The 23,660-nt window shown below is 38.6% G+C and overlaps 1 protein-coding gene across 6 annotated transcripts; it reads left to right on the forward strand.

The window, feature by feature from the left end:
- On the forward strand, positions 1–23,136 carry WDR47 (WD repeat domain 47). Of its 6 annotated transcripts, XR_014618648.1 has the most exons (17): positions 1–162; positions 945–1,061; positions 4,889–5,055; positions 6,573–6,656; positions 7,100–7,184; positions 8,841–9,643; positions 11,272–11,401; positions 13,806–13,984; positions 14,092–14,349; positions 15,170–15,245; positions 17,150–17,307; positions 18,788–18,957; positions 19,917–20,087; positions 20,515–20,646; positions 21,051–21,269; positions 21,759–22,081; positions 22,159–23,136. XR_014618648.1 is itself a non-coding variant. In XM_084290798.1 (16 exons), exons 2-16 carry the CDS (start codon positions 957–959, stop codon positions 21,899–21,901), a joined length of 2,880 nt encoding a protein of 959 aa, XP_084146924.1. In that variant the 5' UTR covers positions 1–162; positions 945–956; the 3' UTR covers positions 21,902–23,136. The 6 variants fall into 6 exon arrangements, 5 of the variants coding, with proteins under 5 accessions (XP_084146924.1, XP_084146925.1, XP_084146926.1 ...); XM_084290798.1 differs by having other exon boundaries at positions 21,759–23,136; XM_084290799.1 differs by having other exon boundaries at positions 11,272–11,398; positions 21,759–23,136.
- Positions 23,137–23,660: the final 524 nt, after the last annotated feature.

Raw genomic sequence — 23,660 nt, forward strand, 5'->3', positions numbered from 1 at the left:
CCGGGCGGCAGCCGCAGCGCCCAGCGGCAGCGAGACCCCGGCCGGCAGCGGCAGCGGCACCGCCAGCGGCAGCGGCACCGAGCCGAGCCCCGCCGCGCCGCGCCGCGCCCCGCCGCCATCTTCTCGCCCCGGCAGCGGCCGTCGCCGCGCGGGGCCCCGCTGGTGAGCGCCGCCGAGCGGGGTGAGAGGGGCCGGGTGGGGCTGGGCAGGGCCGCCCGCAGGGGCTGTCGCCTCCCCCGCCGAGGGAAGGGACGGGAGGGGACGGGAGGGGAGGGCAGCCCCGCACCGCCGAGCCCACAGCGGCGTCTGGGGCGGTGGCGGCGCCGCCGTCTCTTTGTTGTGGCATCCGCGGGGCGGCTCGGCCGGGCTGGCGGCGTGTGGCGGGCCCGGGGAGGCTCCGTGAGGCCCGGCCCTGCCCTGTGGGGGCGGCGGGGACCCGGCCGCTGTGTCACGGGCAGGGCTGGTGCCGGGAGCGGCGGAGGGGAAGCCGCCCGGGGGCCGTGTCAAGGAGCGGCAGCGGGCGCTGCCTCGTTCCGTGCCTGCCTTCCTCCTGCAGCCCCCGTGCTGCCATCTGTTTGCTCTCGCCTTTGTGGCATTTTTTGTGCGGGGTGCTCGGTGTGTGTGAGCTGGCTGGCAGGCAGCGCCCGCGGTGAGGCAGGCGCCCCCAGAGCAGGGTGAGCTGGGTGGGGGCCGCCCTGAGCTGTGAGGTGCTTCCCCTGCAGCAGCCAGGGCACGGGGTCAGCCCCAGGGGACCCCTGGCTGTTAAAAAGAAGAGAGTTGAGCTGTACAAAGAGGCGAAGGGCTTCGTGTCCTCAGCACAGCTCATCTGGAGGTACGAATCCTGGAGTGGCGTGGGCTGAAATGGTTGTGATTGAGTTGCGCTCGCTGCTGTGGAAACCAGCTGGAATGAAGCGTTGGCCCACAGACCTTTCTTTCGCTTGTAGAGTAACTGGAAGATGACTGAGGGCACTTCAGGAGCGGAGCCGCTGGGTACTGCCCGGGCCCCAATTCCCCCGTGGTGGGACTGCGGAGTGGCTGCTGGGCAGGCCGCAGGGTCGGATGTAAGTTCCTGCGGGTGGGTGAAGGGGTGAGAGCGCTCTGCAGAGCTGTCCGCTGCCTGAATACACAGCACTCCTCTGCACTTCAACTTCTGATGCCAAACAGCTCGTGGAGATGCTGAGGTTTTGTATTATGCACTACAGCTGTCACTGAAGTCGGCTAAGCAAGACTTTTCATTAGGTGTTGCTTCGCGTTCGAAACGCAGGGCTGGTCTCTGTCAGTGTGACAGCTAGGATCCAGACTGTAATCTCCAACCACACAGAAATACAAGGGAGAAGTTCTGAAATGCCTTGCCTATTTTTGTGAATGCATAGTGTATACTCTTGGCAAGTGGTCTACTTTGGGCAATTAAGGCATTGGAATAACAATTATTTTAGAATTTTGCAATTCATTTTTATTTCAGAATATTAAACCTTACTGTTACTTTCTGTCATGTGATTACATATGTATTTTCAATTTCTTCTAGAAAATGTACCTTAAAGACTACGTAAAAGTCACAGTTTATAAGCATTTTCCCAAAATACTGTGTTTGCAGGCCTACTTAATCATAGGAAAATAGTTCTTTTAAAAAATTATAGCACCGTGAGAGGATTCTTGCTGTTGGTTTGTTCTTAGAACATAAGTAAAAGAATAGAACAAGAATGGAATTTCTCCCTACAAAATATACAAATAGACAGATGATGTTCCAAAGAGCCTGTTCAAAGGACATCTTGTTCACTGAAGCTAGAGGAAAGGTGTGTCAGGTTAGTGGCAGGAAAGTTTGTTGTTGTTGTTGTTGTTTTTGTTTTTTTGTGTGCTGTAGGTTAATTTAGGAGGAAAACGTGCTGAAGTACAGAACTAGGGGACAGGAGTGTGGAAAAGTTCTGTTCTAAAAAAGGTTGGGTAAGAAAAAATGGTTGTAGCAAAAACCCCGTCAGTAGAAGGCACCTGAAATTTTAAGCTTTAATACACATTTATCTTCATTTATATCTCAAGCTAGTGCTGCGCTTCACTTGTTCTTGAGTATTAGTGCTTGAGCTGATCGGATTGTGACGCTACGTGCCATATGGGCTGGCAGAAAGCAATGCAGTGGGATGGACTGGGATGCAGCTTGAGCTCTTATGTTGCGTTTCCCTGCTGCACGTTGTATTTATTTATTTATTAACACATACACACCCCACCAAATGTCAGAATAACTGATTTATTTCATAGTGTCATGTGTAAACCTATGTATATTTATGATCTCATCATGGTGTTACAGTGCTGCTTACTATTTTGACAGCATAATGCAGAGAAGCCTGGACTCATCAGTCTAAAAAAAAACCTCAATTAAGTGGAAATCTTTTATAGTAGGTTTACCATTTTCTAGCTGTCTGTTAATAGGAGTGTTGCTCTGACATCAAATGCGTGCTAAGTATTTTCAACATATGTCTGATTTATGAGTTTATTAGTATATTTCAAATCTATTTATTTCATTTTTCTTAGCAGGACCCCAAAAGTGTCATTACTTAGGCCTATAAAATAGAGGGTGCTGATCATCCATTATCCGATTTATATGGATGATATAAATAAAGCAAAAGAACGTAAGTTTTAGAACTTGGCAAAAGGATCTACATGCAGGACAAACCAGTCCTGTTAAAACTCTAATGGAAAATGGAAGCTAACTACTTCTTGCAAATGTTAAATTTTACTTAATGTGGTTGTACTCTTAAGCAAAGTACTGATTGTTACGCTCGCTTTTCCATCAACAGCCTATATGAATAATTCAAGGTCATCTTGAAGCTGTGTAAGGTGGCTTCCTATTCAGATTTGAGTTCAATGGATATAGTTGAAGAGAGAGCTGGACTTGTTCCTTTCTTCAAAGGGAATGTTAGTGTGAATTATTCTAGTAGTTTTCTTATGGTGACTCTCCATGCAGCTTTGCCTGTTTTACTTTGTTGTTTGGCAAGGAAGCTCATGTAAGTTACATGAAAACTACCAACACAATAAAGCATAATAAAAGTGAAATGCAAACGCACTAGGTGGGGAATTAAGATGTTAATGCTAAACTGCTGGTTAGATTTGTGTTGATTTCTTCTCCAGTCTGTAAGAACGGAGTTGATTTTTTTCTCTGGGAACAAAAATCCCTGTGCGGTTGCCAAAAAGGGGAAATGGAAACAGTGCTAAAACATAAGGAAAAAGCATCTTTCTACATGTGCTGGCTTTAGGTTTGTGTGTTGTCTGTCTGTTTTCTTTCCTGCAGAAAAGCATGCTGCATGCCAGATGTTCCTTTTTTTTCTTTTGACTTTACTAGGCAGGAACAGGCACGTGGTCTCTGGGTGAGTCTTCCATGAGACCTGTCAAAACGCTTGGTGATTGGAGTCTTCTGTGACTAAAATAAGAATTAAACACAGACATTTTAAAAAAGAAGTTAGGCCATTTCATCTGGCACAACTAGGTCTCTGTTGTTCCAAAATAAACTGTGCTGCTATAATCAAATGCTTTCCTAGTCAAAAGTTCATGCAAAAACCTCCTTGGAAAAAGGCTGACATATAACTGTGAGGAAGATGGAAAAAAATCCTACATGTATGAATGCCTTACTTTCTGTGTCTCTTATAGTTCAGTAGCCCTGGTTTGTGAGGAAGAGTGAGAGGTTTCACTGGAGTGTTTCTCTTCCCTTTGTCTCTGTTAATTAATGAATTACCATGTAGTACTTGGAGTCTCTTATTTGAATTATTCAAACTTTCACAGAAGCAAGTAGTTGTATGAAAGAATTCAGCAGTGTTTTTATCTTGACTTTTGACTTAAAAGGGGGAGCAATTAGGGTAACTCCAACTCCTTACTGCGGACATCTTGCTCTGTGTGCTAATCTCCTTTTTTTCATTTTCCTCTCACTTTCATTCTACTTGCCTTGTTTCTGGGAATAACGCTTCCTGCTGGGGGGTTCATCACAGATACCAGCTTCTCTTCTTTTGTGCGCTCTCATAATCGATTTAAGTCGCTTGGATGCTTTGCTTCTGCCACGGAGCGCAGCTGTGCTGGTCCCTGTCGGCGTTAGGGCCCCGAGCCTGCAGGCCAAACCTGTCGGCCTTCAGTGTATGCCCAGCTCAGCGCAAAGTGTCTGGGATGTGGGGCAGAAAGCAGGGGAGCGTTTTCCTTTTTGCAGGAACCTGGATGTCAGCTGAGCCCTGCTGGGTGGGAAGCCGTACCCAGGTAGCCACCAGGCTGCTGGGTCTTTTGGAAGAAGCCCGGCACCCGGGGACAGGGGAGTGAACGGGCCTTGTTAAATGGGCCTGGGATGGCTTGGGTTTGCAGGTTTAGATTCTTCATAAAGCATGCAGACAGAAGTAGGTGTCCTTACAAAGGAAGAATAGAAAGCTTTGGTGTCATTGCTATTTACAACTTCAAAAAAGGAGGTGAAGAAACTGCCTTTTGGTGGTCTTTGCTTTTTGGATGTATTAGAAGCATTTAAGTTTACATGTGAGATATCTAGATAGTGACATAACTAGCTTGATTCATGGTTTTTGAGCTTATTTTCTGACATGCAGATAGTCCAATAAAATTTTAAACGCTGTATACTCACTAACAGCAATACTTCCATACTGTGGTAGGATTGAAGCTTCTGTAGATCTGTTTTTCTGGGCCTACATGCACAGCACAGAAATACAAAGATGCAGTGTTAATCTTAACTGTGGCTTCATAATCAACCTCTTAAATAAACAAGATTAGGAAACTGGATTTTATTTTTGTAATGCTACGATATTCTGCCCTTTAAGACTAGACAGAAAAAAAATGGTAGCCACGATTTGTTAAACAAGCATAAAATAAGATACTGAGCATGGCTAAAATTCTCTCTTCTCTTTCCTTTTAGGCTGCCATCATGACGGCTGAAGAAACAGTGAACGTTAAAGAAGCTGAAATAATCAAACTAATTCTAGACTTTCTGAACTCCAGGAAACTTCATATCAGTATGTTGGCACTTGAGAAAGAAAGTGGGGTCATAAATGGCCTGTTTTCAGATGACATGCTTTTTTTAAGGTAGGACTTCTTTCTCCAGTGCTTAAATACCGCATACGTGAAAGCATACAGTTGGGCTGTGATTCCGTGGGCAGCCCCATGCCACTAAATAGGAGGTCTCATCTTATTCTGCTTCTTCCTGGTTCCAATTGTGTGGTCCAGCCCTGTTGAGTTCCAGCTCTGAAGTTAATGAAGTCCTTCACTTGAAGTAACTGACTAAGCATCAACATAGGCTGTAGAGTTACATTTGAGGCTTTAGTGTTACATTTGTTTGTTTTTCTTGTTCCTTCATGTGTTCATTCATTTTGACCTTGGTTATTTTTCTGGCATGCTTGTGAATTAAATAGGAAGGGGTCTTAACAAGGGCCAGTGTCAGCACAGGCTAAGTCAAAAAGTACACGAGCAGATGTAAACAGGAGAACAAGATCTTCTGTTAACAGCAGCCATCTGTTGTTACCTGCTTACCATGTCACGTGAACTGAGCATGTAGTTTATTGAATTCTAATATAAATAGAATATTTTCAGTGTTCTAGCCCTATGCTCTGGGATGAGTATAGATGTTTCCAGAGCTTTTCCCCTTAAAAATATCTGTATTTTGAAACAATACTTAGGTTTCTCTTAAAGTTAGCAATATGAAAGGGGTGCCTGAGGTCATCAAGGCATGAAAGTTTGTGTGATTTGCCATTCATGATATCAGCCTCCTAAATTATGAAAAGTAGTTATTGTAAATGGTAGGTTGTAGGTCTTCAGCATTGCAGTCTTCCTTTTCATGCCGAAGGTGTTTAAAAAACTTTTCTGGAAGCATAAGAAAACAATTTATTCAACTGTTTTTATCTTGTTTGGTAGTAAAAACATTTTTAACATTTTTTCTCATGTGGCTTCCCTTTTGATAAAATTACACATATTGGAATAAAATGAAAGCAGAATCAGAGAAAGATTGCAATTATTAATACTTTGTGTTTCATTCTTAGTTCAGTATACATCTAATGAGAAATGCAGCCTTTCCTTCTAGAACTGGACATTTTACAGACAACTCCGTGCATTATGAGGAAGTGAAGGAACAAAATTAATCTATCTGTGCAGTCTAACACACTGGTCTTGGAGTTGAAGTTCTTTTGCTGATGTAGTAACTTCCAAGCTTTTCCTTTTATATTCCTAATACTGGAGGCCTGCCCCTCTTGGTATAAAATAGGTCCAGCAGTATTTATACAATTAAAACTTTAGGTCCATTTTCATTCTTCAGGATGTCTTAATTGAATAAATGTATTTCATTTATACTTTTCAAGCAAGAATTTTAAAAATAATCAATTATCTTATACAAAATACTGAGAAAGGACTTGGATTTTGCACTTACTGCATCTATCAACTTAACATCTGTACAAAGCATTAATTTTTCCAGACAGGTTGATCACCTGTTGTATGCTTAAATATTCATTTGTCATCTAAATATACAACTCGTGATATTAAATGAGCTGATTGCTTAGAAGAAAGTTGTACTTGTCCAGTGAAATTAAAGCAGTAATTTTTTCTTTTACTAGGCAGTTGATTCTTGACGGTCAGTGGGATGAGGTTCTTCAATTTATTCAGCCTCTTGAATGTATGGAAAAATTCGACAAGAAAAGGTAAAATAGAATGTATGTTAGAGTTCAGGGTTTTGTGATATTTTTTTTAAAACTTAAACTGTGAAAAATATATGCAAAATATGTGTAATGAGTTTTCATTTTCTGCATACTTTTGGAATACGGTACTACATGTACTATTGTTTTATAGTCGGCTGAGCTATCACATTTCTGTTTAAGAAAGGAGTATGCTTCCTATACTTACTTTGCTTGTGACCCTTCAATTATTTTTATTGTGCTGTTTCTGAAAGCAATAATAGAAAAAAAAATCTGCTAAAATTTTTAGGTTACCAATTTGTTGAACTTTGATCAGAGTTATTTGTCACTGCAATTTCTATGCCTACCTCAAAAAGTAGCTGTAAAATACCCTGCTCATCTCTAAGAGAATATTGACCTATTTGATCGAGATGTGTGGTGTTTCACTGCATTTCACTTCTTACCTGCAGATTTCGTTACATTATAATGAAGCAGAAGTTCTTGGAAGCCTTATGTGTAAACAATGCAATGTCAGCAGAGGATGAGCCTCAGCATGTAAGATTTCTCTTTGTTTTGGGATTATTTTTTTTGTTGGCAAAAAGCTTATTGAGATATTGTAATTAAAAGCAAACTGAAAACTCCCATGCTTAATATACAAATTCTACCTATTACCAAATGGTTTCATAGTTTCCAAAGGACATCTATTTTTTTTTTTTTTTAAACTAATGTGATTGCCAGGTCTCAAATAGAGTTTCATATGTAAGGGTTGCTTGAAATTTAGCAGTATAGATCAGTGACCACATGTCATCTTTGTGGTCCTGATCTTTGAAGTTTACTTTAGGCTATTATGCTGAAGTACAATGCTTCTTTTCAGGAGTACTCTGAAGCAAGCTTGAAAATCAGGGAAATTTATTGTCAGAGTCAGGTCCAAATGAAAGATTCTAGTTTCAATTAATCTTAAACATAATTTCTGTAGCTTTTAGAGAGAAAGGGCATTGTCCTTTCTTTGAAAGGAACAGATGTGGTCACAAAGGACTGATTTAGTTAAATGTGCAAACAGCAGTAGCTGTGAACTTAGGTTCTTAGTATAGAAAGGGACACGAATGGCAACTCACACTGACAGAAAAGGCATGCAGGTTGTGAAGGTTATTAGTGTATCATTTCTGTTGATAACACAGAATAATAAATTTCTAACATAAGAAGTTATTAAATTAAAGGATTATAGTAATTTTAGGATGACTGATTTTGTTATCCAAACTGGATTAACTTTAATTCTCTGTCCCTTTACACATATATTAAACTTCAGGGCCTTGACAGTATAGAGAAAGCTTAAAGTCAGTCTTTATTGTTGCAAAGGAAATGCATGCTTATCCACTAAGCAGTCTATCTTTTCATGATTATTAGATAACAGCACAGGGAAAAATAAGTCAGATGTATGTTTATTTTTGTGCTGAATGTTAATAAATGTGTTGACATATTGTGGATAAAAGGTTGGTGTATCGAGAATGTGCTAGGGAACATGGATAGGATTTTTTGAATACATATTTAAAATCTTTGTAACTAAAAATACTAAGTTACATGTACTTAGCATGTTTTTTGGCTTTTAGCTTCAACAGGCTTTCTACTAAAGCCATGTATTAATTTGGAGGTCTTATCTTCAGAGATTAACTTCTTGAACTTTGTTTTGTTTTGTTTTTTACATTTTTATGATTGGAGAACAGAAAACCTTGATATAAAACACAACCTACAGTTGCTACTCACTGAAAACTAGAGAAGTATGCAGCTTTATGTAATTTACGCCTATAGCTTTTCACATGCACACAAAAGAGAAAAAAGAAATTCAGTTGGCCCTGTGAGTGGAATTAACCTTCTGTGCTACAATAAAATTGAAGCTATTTAGCTGCTGGCTTAAAATGTTAAACCTGTAAAACCTGCAGTGACATGAAAGTTCCATAGACCTGTAGGCAATGAGACTGGGAGTGGGGCTGGGAGGGATTTCAGAAAGCCAAAACATCCAGGAATTTGACTCTGTTGTAACTACACTTGCGCCAGCAATTTCGGTCTCTATATTATGTGCTGTTTTCCTTAACTAGAGACAGTAATAGTAATAGAGGAATGGTAGTGGAGAAATTCCACTACTCTTTGTTCTTCTTCAACTAACTGTGGAAACATACGTGCTACCAACTACTGTTCACCTCAATATTTCTGTAGCTGGAATTCACAATGCGAGAGGCTGTGCAGTGCCTACATGCGTTGGAAGAATACTGTCCCTCTAAGGAAGACTACAGTAAACTCTGCTTGCTGCTCACGTTGCCTCGCTTGACCAACCATGCAGAATTCAAAGACTGGAATCCCAGCACAGCCCGGGTGCATTGCTTTGAAGAAGCTTGTGTAATGGTGGCAGAGTTTATTCCTGCTGATAGGAAACTGAGTGAGGCTGGTTTCAAAGCAAGTAACAATCGTTTATTCCAGCTTGTAATGAAGGGATTGCTTTATGAATGTTGTGTGGAATTCTGTCAGAGTAAAGCAACGGGAGAAGAAATTACAGAAAGTGAAGTATTGCTGGGCATCGATCTCTTATGTGGTAATGGGTGTGATGACTTGGACCTTAGCTTATTGTCATGGCTGCAGAATCTGCCAGCTACTGTTTTTTCCTGTGCTTTTGAACAAAAGATGCTTAATATTCATGTTGATAAACTCCTCAAGCCTACAAAAGCTGCATATGCTGATCTTTTGACACCTCTTATCAGCAAACTTTCTCCATATCCATCATCCCCAATGAGACGGCCTCAGTCTGCTGATGCTTACATGACCCGCTCCCTAAACCCTGCCTTAGATGGGCTGTCATGTGGATTAACAAATCATGATAAGAGAGTCACAGACCTTGGGACCAAAACTTCTCCAATGTCGCACTCCTTTGCTAATTTCCATTACCCAGGAGTACAGAATCTCAGCCGAAGTCTCATGCTTGAGAATACCGAGTGTCACAGTATTTTTGAAGAGTCACCTGAGCGGTAAGTGCAACTGTAGCTTTATTTTTTACCTTGGCTCATGTTACATTACTAGATTCTTACATGTTGTATTTTTGAACATAATTGTAACTTTGAAATAATTGTTTAACTTCTTTTGTAAGTAAAACTGTAACTGGAGTTCGTTTTTACGCTTTTATGATTAAAAGTAGATTTTCATATTTGGGTCATGAGCCTTCTGGTTTCAAGCTGGACTTTCTTAAAGTTTAGATGTACAGAAACTTGAAATCCTGATGGACTTGATATTTTTTTCATATTGGACTTAGAGGTATTTAACATTTATTGCTATCATAACTTATAACAACTTTGTTTAATGCAGTGTAGACTGCAAAGTTGACTTCTTTATTAAAAAATAACACATGAAATCTTTGCCTTTCTACTTTACCCTTTTGAGAGAAAAGTCTTGGTAACAAGGAGAAATAGTACTTGTCAGTTAAACACTTAAGTTTTTGCTTGGCCTTTATTTTGATCAGTAATTCTGTTCCTTTTTAAAAGTTTTGTATAAATGCAGTAACTTACTGCAATCTTCTGAAGACCCTTTGTATAGGCATTTGAATGTGATACGATGTTAAATGAAGTTGATAGACTTTAACTTTTTTTTTTTTTTTTCAATGAATCTCTTGAAGTTCGGAATGACCCTACATAGCTTTCAAGACAGCATTATATTTTTCAGGAAAAATCCAATTCTGGATTACGTATCCAATTTAACTGGCAATATTTGTGAGCGTACAAGTTGGAAAGCTAAGCTTTCCCAGTATCTAGCCCCTCCATCTTTTTGGATATGGAAGAAATATGGTATTAAATTTGTAAATTGTATTTGGCAAGCAGTCACTTGTCAAAAAAAACTCAGTTAAGTAACTCAGTTAAGTAACTTTTTAAGTTACTCAGTTAAGTAACTTTTGTTAGCACACAGAGATAACAAAGAGTTCAGAATAACCTTAAAAAGCTTTGCTCCAAGTCACTGAGTAAATAGGACTTTGTAAGTTGACAAAACTGGAGTTGGGAATGCAAGTATTCTAATGTGTTGTGTGCACTTACTGCTTGCTAAAGCATTTGGGAAGGTGTTCCATGGGAAATACTTATATTATATAAGGATGGCCAATCTCATACAAACTTTTTCCTAAATAACACTTTCAAGAATGTTCAATCTGATGAATGTTAAGCATAGCTTAAATTTAGGTTGGTAGCAGTAGGTTAGTATTAATCTATCAATTATTCATTGGTAGATTAGTATTAAAACTTAATACCTGCTAGAAAGCACTAGTCACATGGTTAGTTTAAAGGTATATAACTAAAGTGTAAGGATAGAAAATAGAGGGCTTTGATATCGCATGATGCTAAGGTGTTTAGGAAAATGTTGGCACATCACAGTGCCTCTCTATTTTTTTTGTTTGTTAGTTTTTGTTGTTGTTTGGGTGTGGCTTCTTTTTAGTGCAATCAATTTTTTCTGAAGCAGTATCTTCAGTTTTATGACTTAAGTAGGTTGCACACTTTGTTATCAGTTTTTACTCTAGAATATTACCTATCTTACCAGGGGATTTTCTACTCACAATTTTTCTCATTTATGCTTTTTTATGCTTCTATGCTTTTCTTCTTCTCCATGTTGCTACAAGAAGTGATACTCCCGTGGAGCCACAGCATCCCATCAGCAGCGAGACTTTGTGCCAGAATTCTGTTCCAGAAAATGAACCAGTTAATGGAGCACAGAGTCAGGGATCTGCCAAACAAGAGAAAAATGAGGTAGTGGTTGTTTATTTAAAAATAATGAGGCCCTTTGAGCTATGTTCTGATACATTCATAATTATTTGTTTTTTGTGTTGAGAACTTCCTGTATGACAATGGATTGTTTTAAATCTTGTTTTCACATTAACAAGTGAAAACACAATATTACATCTCTGACAAATTTCTTTTTTTCCATTATATGAAGTTCTGCAATGCACCTGATGAGTGCATTCTTGCATCAGTGTTGTTAAACTATTGCCTGTATCTTAAAACAAAGACTTCAGTACTCAAAGCCAGCAACATTGAATTAACCATGGTTAAGAATCCTTTTAGTGTTTTAGTCATGAATCTGGCACGTAGTCTGCAATTTTGGTGTTAATAGCAAGCTTCACAGGCCACCTAATGTCTAGAATACAGTGTTGAAAATCAAATAATTCCCTAGTGAATGTATCTTTGCCATTCAGAATTCAATAGCATAACCTTTTTCAAAAATAAATAAATAAAAATTATTCTTTTGAAGGCCTTGTGCCTTGACTTTCTTTTTTTCCTTAACAGCAATGTGGAAAAAGGAAAGTAGCAGTTCAGTAGAAAGCAATGAGAATAGTTACCTATTCTATTCCCTTTCCACAGTTTTAAATATCTGCCTCTTATTTCAGTAAGGATGAATTATGTCATCTGAATATTTGCGTTAAATGTTTGAGTGCTGAAATAACATCAACACTGCGGTTTGTTTGGTTTGCAGACTCCAGTTTGATTTTCTTAAGTAAACTCCTGTCGTGGCTTGTGACATCTATATGGCACTGAAAACCAGTCCAGTCTTGACAGGGTTATTCTCTTGTAGACTCTGGGTGCTTGAGTGAGGCAATGGGGCTATGGGAGGATTACCAGAGTCCTTCAAACACAAGGACTGGACTGCATAACTTCGCCACTGCAACAGCATTGTGTATGTGGATTGGGAATAAGGGCGAGAGGAAAAAGCTTTAACTAGAACTATGACAGAGCAGACTGCAAATGGCAGAAAACCAGGGGGAACATTTCTGGGAGAGAATGAAGACAGGAGATGCTATACTGTAGGTGAATATGTTGGCCAGACTATTGTACACAGGTATAAAAGAATGTAACACCAGTCCAATTGCTTCTTGTTTTTTTTTCTATGTCTTAGTGGTATATGTGAGAAAGAAATTCTGTTAAGTTTATTTTCATTATTTTTTATTTTTGTATTGCTCCTGGAAAGATTGATTTATACGGCAGAATTTGTACAAAAGAACATCTGGGCAACACATTTTAGGTTTAGGTGTTGGATCATTATTATATCTTTATATAATTTATCTTATATGTATTGTTATTGTGTTATTACTCAGACTAAACAATCCAAGGATCGGATCCAATTGCAACAAACAAGTGTCAGTCATGCAAAGAAATATTGGCCAGAATATACCTGTTCCTTGAAAGGATAACCCAATGACCAGGAAATAGCTTACATATTTGAAATATTGAGAATGCTTGTTAAACTTCTGAAGACAATTGCCCAATTTTGATCTTTGGAAACCCAATGTGGTAAACATTTTACAAGTGCAGCAGTGATAGGAAACCACTAGATGACAAAGATGTCATTTCTCTTTAAGCAAGAAACGTTTTTTTTTCTTATACTGCTTTTTTTTTTTTCCTTTTAGTTGGTAAAAACGGAGTTAGATTAGTTTTCTTGGGAAAACACATGGCATGGTTGTTGATACTTCTGGCCTTGGACCGAAGTTCTTTCGGTTTCCTGTGTGTTCCATTTTTAATTTTCAGCTTGTTATCTGGTTTTGGTGGTAGCATTTGGGACTGGTGACAGAGGGAGACAGTGAGGATCAGAGAGTGCAGGTGACACAGAGTCCTGAGGAGCTGGCGGTGGCTGACACCAAAGATAGTACATAAATAGGAAGAGATCATGGAAAAGGAAGCACTAATTTGTTCTGTCCAGAAGTGCTGCATCTGATTTTGATGTTGATAAATGGCAGATTGATAGCAGAGAGGTGTCAACACAGCAGAAAATACAAAAGTTACATTGGAAATATTACTTGGAAATTGGAAAGTAGCTTATGTTGCTTTCCAACTTCTATTTTTTTCCTTTTATTTTCAGCTTTGGATTACTTATTTGTTCTGATATTAATTACTACTTTGGGAGTTTTATGGGCAAGAGCAGTCTTGTCCTGAATAAGGCACAAAGGCAGAACTACTTCAACAGTACAGAAGGACAGGGATTTCCTTCTTTAGTGAGTAAATTATATCTGGTTTTAGGGGAAAACGAAAGCTTTGTTCTTCAGAGGACAATTTGATGGCTTTGTGATGCATGTGGTGAAGTAGTGAACCAGAGTGTAAGTATTTAGGTTAACTACTGCAACTAACTATTTAATTCTCATTAATAATTCTCACTTCTTTCAAGCTTCGTGATTCAACAGAACAGTTTCAAGAATATTACAGACAAAGACTACGTTACCAGCAGCACTTAGAACAAAAGGAGCAGCAACGTCAGTTGTACCAGCAAATGTTGTTGGAAGGAGGTGTAAACCAAGAAGATGGAGCTGACCAGCAACAGAATCTTACTGAGCAGTTTCTTAACAGGTTGGGGACGTCTGTTAACTTCCTTCTTCACCCACCCCTATGCCTCGTCAAGTTATCATAATAACCTGGTTTGGTCTTCTCCCCCCTTTTTTTTTTTTTAATATTAGATCTATCCAGAAGCTAGGAGAATTAAATATAGGTATGGACAGTCTTGGAAATGATGTGCAAACACTTAGCCAGCAATGTAATGGGAGCAGAGGGAATGCATCCACTAACCCAGCAAGTAACTTTACATCACCACCTTCAGATGCTTCTCAGAGGCTAACGGCTGATGGCCAAAACATTAACACAAGCACTCCTCGAAAACGTGGATCAGCTAATCAAATACCCTTTCCTGAAGAGTCGCCTGTGCAGGGGAATCAAACGTAAGTTATTTGAAACTGCTTAGGACTGGAAATCCCCCTATTTTAGGAGGGAAGAGCTGTTTGTATTTGTTTTGTTATCACGTTAATTTGTCATTGAATTAGGGGTATATGGTTAATGAATGTTGTTACCTAGGTATTTCTATATTGATGATAAAAATCGATGTTTTAAGATGCAAGAAATAGTGGTTATTTGTGGTTTACATTGTGTACTTATTTTTAATTTCTTCTTATTCCATCTTATTTGTATAGTTCTTGTTTATTTTGTATTTCTACTAAGCTTCTGAAAGCTTTTTTTGGTGGTTGTTTTTTTTTCCCCTTATGAAATATTAGTTAAATGAGAGGCAGGACAGAGTGGCAACTGGATTTCTTCCCTTAATCATAGAATGGCTTGGGTTGGAAGGGACCTTAAAGATCATCTAACTCCAACCCCCCTGTCAGAGGCAGGGATGCCACCCAATAGATCAGGCTGGCCAAGGCCACATCCAGCCGTAGGTAAAGGTACCACTGACCTGAAAGAAATAACCATTCTTCCAAGTGTGTGTATGTTATGAAATGAAAACAAAAATCTTGTTTTTTTCTTCTAACTTTCTTTGACTCATTCAATATTTGGAGTACCTGCAAAAAATGGCAACATCTTGCAAAAACAGTAGTTTAATGATAAAGAATCAGACATGCATAACACTAGTCCACAAAAGTTAGTTCTCAGTATGAGTTAATGTAACTTCAGTCCACAAATATTTATAAACAAATCTATTCCTCCTCTTGTTTGTTTTTTTTTTGTTGTTGTTATGAATTCAAATTCTTCACCAAATCAAAACAGTGCATCAGAACATGCTGTCACTCAGCCACCGTTGGACGACTCTTCAGGGAGCCTAAGTAGGACAAGAGGTGATGAGGTGAGTTTCCTTACTGTCTCTTGCAGTGTGTTTTCACAAGATTCAGTGTTTTATCCTGAGTATGCAGCATGCTCTCAGTGTTAACAGAAGTTTACACTGAATTTTGGCTGATGTAGTACTTTGAGAATCACAGAACTGTTGATTGGAAGGGACCTCTGGAGACTGAATCCAAACCAACTACTCGAGATCCAACTAGAGCAGGTTGCTCAGGGCCTGTTCCAGCTGGGTTTTGAGCATCTCCAGGGATGGAGACTCCCCGACCTCTGTGGGCAGCCTGCATCCATGTTTGACCACCTGACCACCCTTTGTTTTTGTTTTTTGTTTTTTATTGTATTTAAAACAACAGAAATATTTAAATTGAACCTCCTGCATTTCAATTTCTGTCTATTGCCTCTTGCCCTTCAGTGGATACCACAGCAGAGAGCCTTGCTCTGTCTTTATAAATACTGGACAGGAGGAGTATTCACTGATGAAATCTGCCCCACCAGCCCCCTTCAAGCCTCTCTGTCTCTCTCAAGGGCAAACAGTCCTAGCTTTTTCAGCTTCTCCATGTGTAACAGAGACTCCATCCAGTCCCTTAGTTGTTTCAGTGGAGCCCAGCACTGGACGCAGTATTCTAGATGTCAGGTGTTAAAATGTGGCAAAAAGAACACTGAGCGGTAACTCGATTGTTTTTTAATCTATTGTACCTTCTATTCACTCTAAATAATAAAGCTGCTCCTGATTACAGCTTCCATTTGCATGTCCTTGCATTTGTCTCTGAGTCTGTACCTAAATACTACTGCAGGGTTAACTCGTTGGTCCAGTAGCATGATTTGCTGATTGAATCAGCAAATAGCTATCCAACTAATACTACTTCTGTTGGTGAAACAATTAGGATACACAGGAATTACATAAACTGCTTATCGGTAATTAAGTACTTATTTCCTCTGCTTTTTAGGTAGCCCCAAAGCTGTAATCTCTCCTCCTTGCGAAGGAAGCTACTTTGTATAGAAATTGAACCTAATTATTTCTGTCTTGCTTCCTGGGGATGTAGGGCAACAGAGTCAATACTTTCAAATTCGAAGTTGTAGATGCTGACAACTTGCTCAGTAGCATTGCAAGAATACTTACTGCACTAACTGCTGTTGCTATAATTGGCAGCAGTGTAATAGGTGATTACTTTGTGTTCTCCACGTTAAAATTAAGATCATTTGACTCAACTCAGTATGGCCAAACTCTAGGGAAATAACTTTGCAACGAGGACATTCCAAAGTTTCTGTATCACACAAATGAAACCAAAACATTAGAAAGGTGGTGATGAAGCCTTCTGGAGGACAATGTAATAAAAAGTTTTGCATAAGTTGAATTATTTTAAATATATATATATATATTTTATATATATATATATATTTTATATATATATATATATATATATATATAAAATTATATATAAAAATTGTTTTAAATGTTAACTGCATGGTGGAAAAGGTAGTTCTTATGCTTAGTATTATATCTGTTTTATAAATCATTTGACCTGGACTGTTTTAATTAAAAATGTACCTTTGCTCTCCTTACAATTTACACCCAGATCAAATATGTTCACACAAATAAATCATAATATCAGGCTTCTGAGATGGGCTGTTAAGAAGGAGAGTTGTTGGTAGCCTGGAGGGAAACTGAGAAATGTTCATCTAATGTCAGCTTCAGAGGGAGTTGAGGTAAAGAACTTCTTGAAGAGTGCAATTCCATGACCAGGAATAGACATTGTTTTACAAATCCCTCAGTTTAGTCTGGTGCTGCTGCTTTTTAATACTTATAACAGTTATAAATTATTCTAAAAAAAAAAAATAAATCAGTCAAATACACTTAAATGTCCAGTTTGATATTGTAGAGCCTAATCTGACTGTGATCATTCTACACAGGATGACAAATCAAAAAAGCAGTTCATTTGCATTAATACTCTAGAAGATACACAAGCTGTCAGAGCTGTAGCCTTTCATCCCAGTGGGAGTTTATATGCTGTTGGCTCCAACTCTAAAACTTTGAGAGTGTGTGCCTACCCAGAAGTAATTGACCCAAGGTAAGAAAGCTTGTATAGTTCTGTATTTTCCTGAGTCATAGCACTTTTCCCCTGTAGCTACTGAAATCTGTATGTTTCATACCTTTATTTTGTTGTCATAAATAGCGCAATGTTTTCTTTCAAAACCAAAACTGACAAGCAAAAATAAAAAGAATCTACTGAAGAATTTGTGTATTTGTGGACTAGTTTTTGTTCTCTTCTGTTATGTGTTAGATGCTTTGCTGCAGTACTACAGCTTTACCGTATAAAAGTGTTGTTTTTGCCCTTGTGGTTGGGCCTCTGTTTACTCTGATCGCTTCTGCTTTCAGTACTTTGGTTGTAAAAGTGGGAGAAGAAAGCATGTGTCAGCCTAAGCAAGCACAAGGTGGGTTTAATGAGATGGAGTGTTTAGCAGAAGGACAGATTTGACAGTGGAGAAACCAACAAATGTAGCTGTTACAGCAAAGTTACAGAATATGTCTGAGTCTCTTGTTATTTTAAAGACTGTTTTCCTGATACTTAAGCTCCTTGAAAAGAAAAGGGTCCTTTGTGGTTTACTGGCTACCTAGTCTTTTCTGTTAGTTTTTCTTCTTTCTCGTTTACCCCTCAAAACCCTTATTTTTAATAGAGGGGTATGTGTGTGCCTCTTTTTTCACCTGGAAGAAAATACTGCCATCTTAATAGTCATCGTGTCTCTACTGTAGTTACGTTATTTTCTTGGACCAGAGGGGAAAAACGTGTCTAAAACTTCATAATTTGAGAGAGCTACAAGTATACACAGTGACTTTATCTGGGAGACCTTTTCAGTTTAGGATTTGTGGTCAGGCTTCTAAAGTGTTCAATAAGTAATCTGTTTGGTTTGTTTTGTTTTTCCCACCAAAATATAATCAGTAAAGTAGCCTTTGAAGTTTAAGTCCAAAATACTTATTGGCAGTATATGAAACAACCAAAAAAAGCTGTTGATTTTTCTGATACTCAGTGCAACCTGGCTTGCTGGGCTTTAAGCCCAGATAACCTCTCCTTGATTGGTAAAAAGTGCAAAACTCTCTCAGTAGGACAGACGCTTTGTTATCGACTAATTACAGTCTCCTCTCACACACCTTACTTCTCTAACTATTGGGAAACATTCAGTTGACTCTGTAGCCTTTGTCTCTTGTTTAGAAAAATCTTACCAATTTAGGAGCCTGGGGATAAGGATTCATTCATTCATACGTAGCTACAATTTCTATATTTTTATCAGCCCTCTATAGATGAAGGGGTCCTATAAGTTCTTTTACATGCCTAATCACAAACACAATGGAAGACAGAGGGGAAAAAAATGATAAAATGGGATGAAGAAGATCATTTTATTTTGTCTTAGATCCCATGCATTTGTTTCAGTGCTAACAGTCTTACCTATGTCATGTTATCCAAAACAATAGGAAAAAAAAGCAGTATTTTTGTTTTAGAGCACACAACTTTCCTTGCAAATAAAAACACGCTTTTCTGTTTTCTTTTGCAGTGCTTATAATACTCCTAAACAACCTGTGGTTCGCTTCAAAAGAAACAAGCATCATAAAGGATCGATCTACTGTGTAGCATGGAGTCCCTGTGGACAGTTGCTGGCTACTGGTTCTAATGATAAATACGTGAAAGTACTACCTTTTAATGCTGAAACTTGTAATGCGACAGGTAGGTCTCTGTACAGTTTAAAGAATTTATTTTCACTTGTTTATCCGCTATTTGGCAAGACCCTTGAAATAAATATGTATTTAAATTTTGTTGTTGTTACTCCAATACTTGAATTAATTTAGCCCTTTTTCCCATTCACCATTTCTGTAGTCTTTGTTCAGCAAATAGCCCCAGAGGTGTTGGGAGTGGGGATTATCATTTGGGCTTTATTTTAGTTGGGTGTTCTGGGCTTGTTTTCATTGCAGGCATTTTTTTTCTTGTTTTGGAAGATTCTGTGCTATTGTGTTGTCTTCTCGTAAAGTGTTTTTTGTTTTCTGGTTGTTTTTTTTTTTTTTTAGACATGGGTAAACAACTGGATATTCTTACCCAATTCTAGTTCTTGATTGTCAGGAGGAATTCAAGCTCTAGTTTTCCTTACCTACCTCTGTCATCTTCTTCCCCATCTTAAAAATCCAGTATTTCTTTCCTGCAAATACTATTCTCTATGCCTGGCCCTTCTAGTCAGTTCCCAGAATGTGGCTCTTCTTTATTTTGACCTCAGGGTGACTTGTCCTACGTGACTCAGTGTTCTTAATGATCCTTTCCTCCTGGCAGAGGAAGCCTTCCTAATTCTGTTATTTCACCACAGTTTACAAAAATAAATGATTTTACTGTATAATGTTGCCTGGGATTGGCTATAGAGATACATCTTTGGTATGCTTTAGGAACTGTGGGAAGCTCAAGCAACACTCGGTGTAAATAAGATCATTGAAGCTTTTATTTGAACACTCATAACTCAAATGGGATATTCTGCAGAAAGTATGCAGTGTTTATAGTAGGTAGTGTGCCGCCCTTGGCTGAAATACTCTGCGTTATCACTGTAACTGCTTTAAAGATTGTAGCGCTAACTGTGCTAAACAAAGTATGCCTCATCATGTGTTTTATTTTTTTTTATAATTTGTATTTTATTATTATTTTAGGACCAGATTTGGAATTCAGCATGCATGATGGAACAATCAGAGATCTTGCTTTTATGGAAGGCCCAGAAAGTGGTGGTGCTATTTTAATAAGTGCTGGAGCAGGGGACTGTAATATTTACACTACAGATTGTCAGCGAGGACAAGGTCTGCACGCTCTAAGTGGTCACACTGGTATGTTGCTGTTTCTCTTTGGCACTTCTGAAGCCTGTATTAGATTCAAATAATGTTTGTTTTCAAAAGGTTTTATTTGTCTTTTTCTTGCTAGAAAGACTTTGGTCCTCCCCAGACTGCTTCAGTTGTTTTTGTGTTTGGGGATTTGGAGTATTTTTTCTTTTCTTTTCTTTTCTTTCTTTGTGGGTGACTCTGGTTGGGTTTGTTTAAATATACTGGCTGTTAATTTAATGGGAAGTGCGTGCTTCACTCCAGAGAAGGTGCAAAGCTGGCTATTGCCTTATACTGTTGGCATTTTAGACCATTCAGCTTGCAGGTTTTCCATGGGACTGTTTAATTTCTGAGTACAGAAACGTAATCAGAACTGCAGTATTTAATTATTTGATTAACATTGTTTGATCAAATTAAGAAATCTTCTTGTTCATAGGTCATATTTTAGCACTTTATACGTGGAGTGGTTGGATGATTGCATCTGGATCCCAAGACAAGACTGTAAGATTCTGGGATCTGAGAGTGCCAAGTTGTGTTCGCGTTGTGGGAACGACGTTTCATGGAACAGGTAAGACTTACTATCATGCCTCTGATCATTGTTGCATAAAAACTTATTTTAAGGACATCTAAGTAGTGTAGAGTGAATGTAGAGTGATGTAGAGTGTAGAGTGAGTGTAGAGTGATGCCCTTAAGGACATCCTCACCAATTTCCTTTTATCTGTGTTTTTATTTTTTCCCCTTAAAAATCAATAAATAAAATAACATACTTTCAAAAATTAGCTACTTTTTTTGCCTTGTGATTATCAGACATCAAAGCTGTCCAAAGCACATCAGAACAAAAGCTGCATAGCTGTTTCAGAGTAAAAAGAAGGCCAGCATTTGGTATTTTTATATAATAGCTTTTCTTTTAAGGAAGAACATACATTTGCATAAATGTACATGAATTTGGGGGGGTTTGTTTTTCTCTTGTAGGAAGTGCTGTAGCTTCAGTAGCTGTAGATCCTAGTGGTCGTCTCCTGGCTACTGGACAAGAGGACTCTAGCTGTATGTTGTATGATATTCGAGGAGGACGAATGGTTCAGAGCTACCACCCTCATGCCAGTGATGTTCGCTCTGTGCGCTTCTCTCCAGGGGCTCACTACTTGCTCACAGGATCATATGATATGAAAATAAAGGTGACAGACTTGCAAGGTAACATACTTCAAAAGATGCAAGGTTAACTTTGATGGTTTTAATATTAAGGTTGTAAGAATTTCACTCAAAAGATAGGGTTTTAGTTTAAAATGGGGGGAAAAAAAAGAAGCTTGAAGCATTTGAAATGTGTATAAGTGTGATTGTGTTGATGAGGGTTGGGAGGCTGATAATGATAAAACTAATACTGTTGCTTGATGAGTTGGCCTTCGCTTTCAGACAGCATTTAGAAAATCGACTCTTTTTTTTTAAAAAAAAAAAGAAGATTCTTATGCTTACTGTGAAGAGTTGAGATACCTGATATCTTCCCTTTTCCTATGAACTTGTTTTTCCTGGACTGCTAAATTGTGTGTGTGTGTTGAGAGTTCAACTGTGCTTCATGAGGTGAAGTACATAGTAAATTTTATTAAACAAAAACACACACACACAAAAAAAGAGCTAAGATGTAAGTTCATGGAGTGACTAATGATTTCTGTTCCTCTGCTGTAGGGGACCTCACGAAGCAGCTTCCTCTTATGGTGGTAGGAGAGCACAAGGACAAAGTTATTCAATGCAGATGGCATACGCAAGATCTTTCCTTCTTGTCTTCGTCTGCAGACAGAACTGTAACCCTGTGGACCTACAATGGCTAGAGTGCAGCTAAAGGCAACCTATGCAGCTAAAGCACAGAGACCTGAGACTACAGAACTGTAAAAACCAAGTAATAATAAATAGGCATTCAGAGAGCAGCAGTTGAGTAGGAAAGTGTCTTATCAAGAGGAAAGGCGCTTGTCACAGATTTTTCTGGTTTCTCGGAGGTCTTGGTGTTTTCAGTATATTCTTTTGCAGTGCTTTCAGTCTTCCATGTGAACTCATGCTGCTGTGACCTATTGTAGTCTTGTTGCCAAAGTCTGAGAAGAACTCCTTTGTTGTCGATGTGCACTCTGAGTAACATGAATGACGTGTTTACAGTTTGGTATTAATTGCATTCCTTGGTCTTTGCCTCAATGAGAATTTTATATAGAACCTTAAGTTGAACAAAACTTCAAGTTAATATCAAACTAGTTCCACATGCACATAAAAGATAAATTACTTCCACTGTTTTTTCAGATTTATTATATTCATCACTTCTCCACGAGAGGTCAAACTTTTTAACATCTCCATGGTTTCAACTTTTTTAGTAATAAACTCTGAACTTTAAAGTTGACTAGGCAGTAACCACATCTTGATTATGGTCCATTGTATAGTGGGGGTCTTTCCTTTCTCTTCATCTAAACAGGGGGAAGTGTTGCCGTTTTTACTACATGACATTGTTTTCGAAAAGCTAACATGTTGGAGGGGGGGAAGTAAAATATTGTTGGTTTTTTGTTTTTGTTTTTTTTTTTTTGCTGTAGAAACATACAATATTTTACTTTCTGAATGCAACAGAATACCTCTGTGTATAATGTACTGTAGAAAAGAGTGGATTGGCAGCAGTTGTCACAGTGAGCTTAATGGCTATCAGTTTTCAAAGTAAAAGGGATACCATTAACACTATAATAGAAACCAGCATGGCTTAAAATGCTATGTCTGCATGGTAATTTAAGAATTAAGTCATTTAAATTCCCAGGTCAGAAGCTTATTTGAATTTTATTTCTTGCACTGTTTATGTATGGGAAATTACAATTTTATTTCTACAGAACTTTAGATTCTAATGTTTATGTATTGTTATATTTTTCATATTGTACAGTTTCTTTTACTTTTTAATTTTAAACATTAGGTTATTTATTTATTTGAACACCTAAGTTTTGGATTCTCTTACATACTAAATTATATGTGCACTGTAGCAAGCAATTTTAACTATCGTATAAAAGTGGAAAGGTAAATATAGAAGTGTATCTGTGCTATAATCTCAATAAAGACCTCCAACACCTGCAGCTATCTCATTTGTTGTTTTAGACTGTTGTTCTATAATTCCAACGTGCTGCTCTGATACCTGAACATCAAGATCTGTTGTATGATTTGAATTATAAAAGGCTTTGGATGTTCGATACGATTTCCAACTATCTCACTTTGCAGTGTGGTAAGTAATAGTATGGCAGAGGTAAGAGTTTGGTAATTTGATATGTAGAAGTCATGTTTTCCTTAGCATTAGGGCCTTAATCAAACTACTCTATGCCTCGGGCTGTGTGCCTATTTGTGGACATAGCTGACAGGCTGTTATTAAGTAGCACCTTGTGTTGAATGCCACCTTTCCTGCGTGGGTGTTACAACAGTGTGTCTTGGCATTGTTATATGTGCTTGGCTTTTGTTGTGAAGCCAAATTGTTAATAGGGCAGAGAGCTCCTGTGTTTATTGCTTGGGTGTTCTGCAGCCAAACAAGAAAGAAAGGGGAATCTTTCTTCCTCTGTCTATGCCTGCAACGGCAGATGA

This window comes from Netta rufina (assembly GCF_964035555.1).
Source record: "Netta rufina genome assembly, chromosome: 8".
Classification (NCBI taxonomy): Eukaryota; Metazoa; Chordata; class Aves; order Anseriformes; family Anatidae; genus Netta; species Netta rufina.

What these genes read in the sequence shown, in the direction of transcription:
- WDR47 (XM_084290798.1), top strand. Translation starts at nt 957, where the DNA reads ATGACTGAGGGCACTTCAGGAGCGGAGCCGCTGGGTACTGCCCGGGCC. An exon ending in TTTGAAGAGTCACCTGAGCG is followed by an intron (nt 9,644 to 11,271) that starts GTAAGTGCAACT and finishes TGTTGCTACAAG; the next exon opens with AAGTGATACTCCCGTGGAGC. An exon ending in GTAGGACAAGAGGTGATGAG is followed by an intron (nt 15,246 to 17,149) that starts GTGAGTTTCCTT and finishes CATTCTACACAG; the next exon opens with GATGACAAATCAAAAAAGCA.